Source organism: Chiloscyllium plagiosum, unplaced genomic scaffold (genome assembly GCF_037043375.1).
Source record: "Chiloscyllium plagiosum isolate Xiang-an unplaced genomic scaffold, Cpla_swu_hap1 HiC_scaffold_28, whole genome shotgun sequence".
Classification (NCBI taxonomy): Eukaryota; Metazoa; Chordata; class Chondrichthyes; order Orectolobiformes; family Hemiscylliidae; genus Chiloscyllium; species Chiloscyllium plagiosum.
In genome coordinates, this window is record NW_028270166.1 from 50,375,995 (window position 1) to 50,381,627 (window position 5,633).

The 5,633-nt window shown below is 48.1% G+C and overlaps 1 protein-coding gene across 1 annotated transcript; it reads right to left on the reverse strand.

The window, feature by feature from the left end:
* Positions 1-1,002: 1,002 nt before the first annotated feature.
* Positions 1,003-3,818, reverse strand: klf2a (Kruppel like factor 2a). Its single transcript, XM_043720702.2, has 3 exons — positions 3,441-3,818; positions 2,352-3,273; positions 1,003-2,120 (listed from the first exon to the last, which is right to left on the reverse strand). The coding sequence occupies exons 1-3, from the start codon at positions 3,519-3,521 to the stop codon at positions 1,945-1,947; spliced, it is 1,179 nt and encodes a 392-aa protein (XP_043576637.2). The 5' UTR covers positions 3,522-3,818; the 3' UTR covers positions 1,003-1,944.
* Between the last annotated feature and the right edge of the window lie 1,815 nt (positions 3,819-5,633).

The window sequence follows — 5,633 nt, forward strand, 5'->3', positions numbered from 1 at the left end:
TCACCTACAGATGGGGATGGTGATAAAAGGGGGAAGTGAAAGGCTTCAATAACATCTCCCCACTTTCACAGCAGCTAGAAGAAACAAAGAGTTACATGTTGGGAGGAAGGGGCGTGCGTTTTGAAAGCAAGTGCTTTAAGAGTGGCAAATATAATTTGTTCTGCTAAGAGGAATGGGAGATTTCCAGGTCCATTAATATTTGAATATTATCTCGTGGCTCTCAATTCAGAGAAAACCCGTACTCACTTCGCATTAGGTTTGTCTGGACGTTTTTAAAAGCTTATTATTTTCAGTCCATTTACAAAACGGGACAGCCGAGTGAAAGAGTACATGACTGGCAGCGGCTAATTTGGAGCAAAAGTTTAGAAATCGGTTGATTTTCTGCCGCCTTGACTGAGATGGTGGAGGCAGAGTTCTCATTTCCTTTTCGGTGATATTAGCCCGTTTCAGTTTGCTCTGAAGTGTGCAAAGTACAAAATCTCCCCGCAATCTCCTGCCTCCGATGCAAAACATCAACAACCACCAACGGGATTCCGTTTTCAGGTCGAAAATATCGTTCTTAGCTCTTTTTTCGCTGTGGGACTCCGAACCCTTTGCATCCTTATCATCTTTACTGACCAGCGATATGTTGTTTCTAACGAACCGAAATGCCCAACTGACTCAACGGCTATAATATGTTTGCCGATTAAAGAGCAAAAAACACCTCCCAAGGGAGACCGTTCCGCCCGTCGCGCTGGTTCTATGAGCGTGCTGCCCAGCTCTAAGTTTCGATGTTCCTTCTGTGATGTGGAGGGACCGGTGTGGATAAAGTCAGAAGTCACACAACACCCGGTTCTAGCTTTCGGAAAACTGGTCACTTCAAATAAACCTTTTGTCGTGTGACTTTTGACTGTTTCTATGGTTTAGCGAATTTCATTACCATGAAGTTGCCTTGAGCCGTTAGAGTGACACCTTTACTCTCAAATGAGCTCTCATTTTAAAATAAACACAAAAACGCAGCGGTTTGAAATTCATCCAGTTCCTTTATATTTACACAATACAAATAACTTTTATTACAAAATATTATATACATTTACTTCAAGATCAAGTCAGATAAAATACAATTATTAACTACAAGACATCTAGCCTTGTCTAGTGTAACTCTGAGATGGGACAGACATTGCGTGTGAGCTATTGCACCTCAGTTACTGTGGGATCTATCTGTGCTCTTCACCGGATTGAGGGTGGGGCGGGGGGAGAGGGGGAGGGGGGGAGGGAGAAAGGAGACCTTCACCCGGCTTTCGTCGGACAGAAAAACGCAACATTCACTCGGACCCATCGGCGGGTCCACAACTCAAAAATTCAAAAAAAAAAAGCGGACACAATTATAACAAAGATATTGATTCGATTCGAGGCTTGCTGAGTACAAGGCTGCAACTGTGAGCAGTGTTAACTTAGCCGCGTTCCGTACATCGACTGAATTCTCTCAGTTACTAGAAAGCGCCCAGAAACAGACTCCGGCAACTTTCTCTGTGTAACCTCGTCCCGTGTTCAATCTTCTTATAAAACAAAAGGCAGGATTTGTTTTGTCTGGCATCGAACACAAACATAGCGCCAATGTAAACTGTATACATTTGACCCTGTCACTAAAATCATTCTTTCACGCAGTGAGTCAAGGGACACTAATTTTCATAACCAGTTACTGTGTCCAGTCTCCTTAGGCTGGAGTTGCTCCATCCCCTTGTCTCTCCATCGCCTGTTACAATTCGCCCACTGTCTTTGGTATCTTCCTTCGCTGCCCATGTACCAGGGCGGTAGTTCCAGCTACATTTCCCCAATCATCCTTGGTATTTTATTAAATAATTGTCTTTGGTTTTGAGAAACAGTTTTTGTTTGAAAACATTCTACCATTGTTATAGGAAGTCTTGTGTGTGTGTGTGAGAGAGAGAGAGGGGCTTTGCTTGGTCAGATGTGTCTCTTCATGTGCAGGGCTAGGTGGTCTGATCTGGAAAACGCTCTCTCGCACATATGACACTGAAAAGGTCGGTGGCCGGTGTGTTTGCGGTAGTGACGGGTCAACTCGTCGGAACGGGCGAATTTCCAGCCGCATCCATCCCAGGTACAGTGATATGGCTTCTCACCTAGAGAGGGAGGGAGAGCAACAAAACCTGGTCAATATCCCATCCAACACTCAGGGACTTACAACGTCGTTTAAACATCAAAATTGCTCGTCTTTAAAGAGCAAATTAAACGCGAACAACGACTCAACCCGTTGGCTGGGGGGACGCGACCGGCGCCACAGCAATGCAGCTCTGCAGAAGTTTTAAAAACGCAGATCGAATTTCCGAAAGCAGGAGCTGGCTGCTGCTTACCTGTGTGTGTCCGGAGGTGTGCCTTCAGGTGTGAGCTCTTGGTGTAGGTCTTGCCACATCCCGCGTAGCTGCAGGTATGGGTGGCTGTCCTCTTCCTGGGCCAGGAGCGCCGCCCTCTCTTGGGCTTGTTGTCCAGCAGTTCGAGAGGGGACGACGGCGGAGTCAGCATCACCCTCTGAGCCGGGGAAGGCTGCAGGGGCACCGGGTCATCGAACAGGCCGTACTGGTTGGGGTAGTGGAGGTGCTGGTGGGCGAACGGGTAGCTGGCTTGGTATAGCATCCTGTTGGGGTGGCAGAGAGGAGGAGGGGGCTGCTGCTGCTGCTGCTGCTGCTGGCAATCTCCGGAGTTCATCAGGTCTCCGGGGCTGAGGGGGGGTGTCACACTGCCCCCGGCCAGCGGGGAACTCCCCAGGCGCTGCTGCTGCTCGCCATATGCCACTAGGCAAGAGGCCGTGTCCTCCCGTTTGACCCGCAGGCAGGCCGCCTCTGGCTCCATGCTCACTCCCCCGTGCCCATAACCATCCAGAGCCGCCTCCCTCTTGGCCGGTTTGACTAACTCTTCGCTGGGGTAGACCGGGGTGAGCAGGAAGCGGCCCTGCACCGCGCTGTAGTCCGTGTCCGAGCGCATCAGCTCGGCCATCATACTGTAGGCAGGAGGCTCTCCAGTCTCGGGCGCGCTGTACACCGGACAGTTAGTCTTCTCATAGAAAGGGTTGACATCTCCTCCTCCTCCAGACAGAGTGTAGTCCGCTCCCCCGGCAGGCTCAGTGGTCATGGTGTTGGACAGAATAAAATCCACATCCAGCAAGCTCAGGTCATCATCTGTGTCGCTGGCCCGCGTGAAATTCTCCAAATATTGTATAAAATCCGTCATGGGGCAGTGATTCTGAGGCTGCTTGAGTCCCGGCTCGTTTTTCCATTTCTGTGCAAGGAAGAAATTTACAAGAAAAAAAAAGCACAATGATTATCAGACTCATCTCGCAAATACAAAGTTAAAATAAATCTGAAACACGTTCACGAAAATCCCTGCGCTTCAAGACAGGTGCCTGCCTGCATCATTTGTGAGAAAAGTTGTAGAAGTCTCCTTACGTTGCAGAAGTCCTGCCTGTCCCAGGTCTTGGGGGCTGTGAATGTGGAAATGGACGGCAGGATGGTGCCGCTCAATGCCATGTCTGCCTGTCGGAGCTGGTTGACTTCACCAGGAGAAGCTTTGCATGGAAAAAAGCGGGGCTGCCCGGCTGCTACTCGTTTGCAGAACAAGAGTCTCCAAAAGTTCTAGCAGAGGGGACTGTGAGCTCGGATTAAGTACAGTACTGGTTTGAAGTTGTGCAGCGGGAGCCTGCGATTGGTAGGATATCAGCAAGTTAGCCGAGAACTTGAACCAATTGCAGTTGCCTCAGGAAACACGTCCAGGATGAGAACCGTACGCGAGTAAATGGCCTAAATTTAGCAGTAGTATATAAAGCGAGCTGGTCGACAGAGCGAGTGAACCATCTCCAAGCGCCTTCCCCGTTTCTTAAAAGCTGTCAGGGTTTCCTGCGTCTCCATAGGGACGAACCAAACAACACACACACTTCTTACAAAGCATGGACTGACGCCAGCTGACGCAGGAGCTATCCAGAGAGCCGAGGGTTTTTTTCTCTCTCTCTCTCTGCATCACGCCCACACCCAGTGTTAGAATGCAAAGAGGGAAGAATGTATGAATCAAAAAGCGAGAGTCCTCCCCCCCCCCCCCCAAACAATACTCCACTCCAGGCTGTTTGTAAATAAACTGGTGTGGCAGCTACAGCTCACACACACACGAGCCTAATCGTGTTTTTCTTTGTTTAAAACAGACTATTGGAATAAATGGGAGAGGGGAGGGGACGGGGGGGTGTTCCAGTCTGCAAACGCATCTCAGACACAACAGCGAGTGCAGGGAATCCCGCTCGGACTCCCAATGTAAACCCAGGTGGAATTCTGCTGCTTATCCCTGGGTTTGTTTTAATTTCTGTCTCTTTGGATCGATCCTCCAAGCACACAAAAAAAGTTCGATTTTTTTTTGTGTAATATGCGGTGCCTGGTTATGGTTAACTGAACGGCTCCGAACATGTTCGGGGGTCTCTTCAATTTGTATCCATTGCTGTGACAGAGCGTCTCAGTATTGAACAGAAATCTAGAAGAAGATTTAATATTACATTTCATCTGCAGGGGGCGCCTCCCATCTATTTCCAGGTAGAGATCAGCACAGCTTTCTTCATTATTCTGCCTCATCTTCACACACTCTTTAGTCACACATACATTCTCACATTAACATATCTTCTCACACGCTGTCACACACACATGCACATTCTTAACCACAAACACACACACACACACTCTCTTTACAGACACACATATTCAGCATCAGAGGCTGGGTATTCTCTGGAAAGTAACTCACCACCTGACTCCCCGATGTCTGTCCGTCACCTACAAAAGCAGAAGTCAGGAGTGCGATGGAATATCCCACACTTGCCTGGATGGGGACACTTCATGAAGGTCGACACCACAAAGCGACCTGCTTAACTAGCACCAGATTTATCTCTTTTAATATTCAACCCCACCACTGTTAGTGCAGCAGGTCCTAGCATTGCCCACTGCTGAGTGTACCATCTTCAAGGCATATTACAGGAGCCGAACAACGCCACTTGGACACCACCTTCCAAAAAAGTCACACCCACCACCCTAAATGACAAGAGTAGCAGATACATGGGAATACTACCAACTCGAGGTTCCCCTCCAAGTCACTCACCATCCTGACTTGAAAATATATCGCCGTTCCTTCATATCCTGCTGATATCTACCCATTTCTGGACAGTAGACATTCAAGAAGGCAGCCTACCTTATAGAATAGTGATGGGCAATAATGCTGGTCCAGCCAGTTACACACAAATCCCCAACAAAATAAACAAATAAGAAACAATCTGTCACTAGACACATTCTCTCTCACACACAAATACATTCCGATACACATCCTCTCACACACACATACACTCTGATACACATTCTCTCTTTCACACACACACTCTGATACACATTCTCTCTCTCTCACACACACACACTGATACACATTCCCTCATACACACATACACTCCGAAACACATTCCCTCACACACACCTACACTCCGATACACATTCTTTCACACACACCTACACTCCGATACACATCCTCTCACGCACACATACACTTCAATACACATTCTCTCTCACACACACATACAGTTCAATACACATTCTTTCACACACACCTACACTCCGATACAT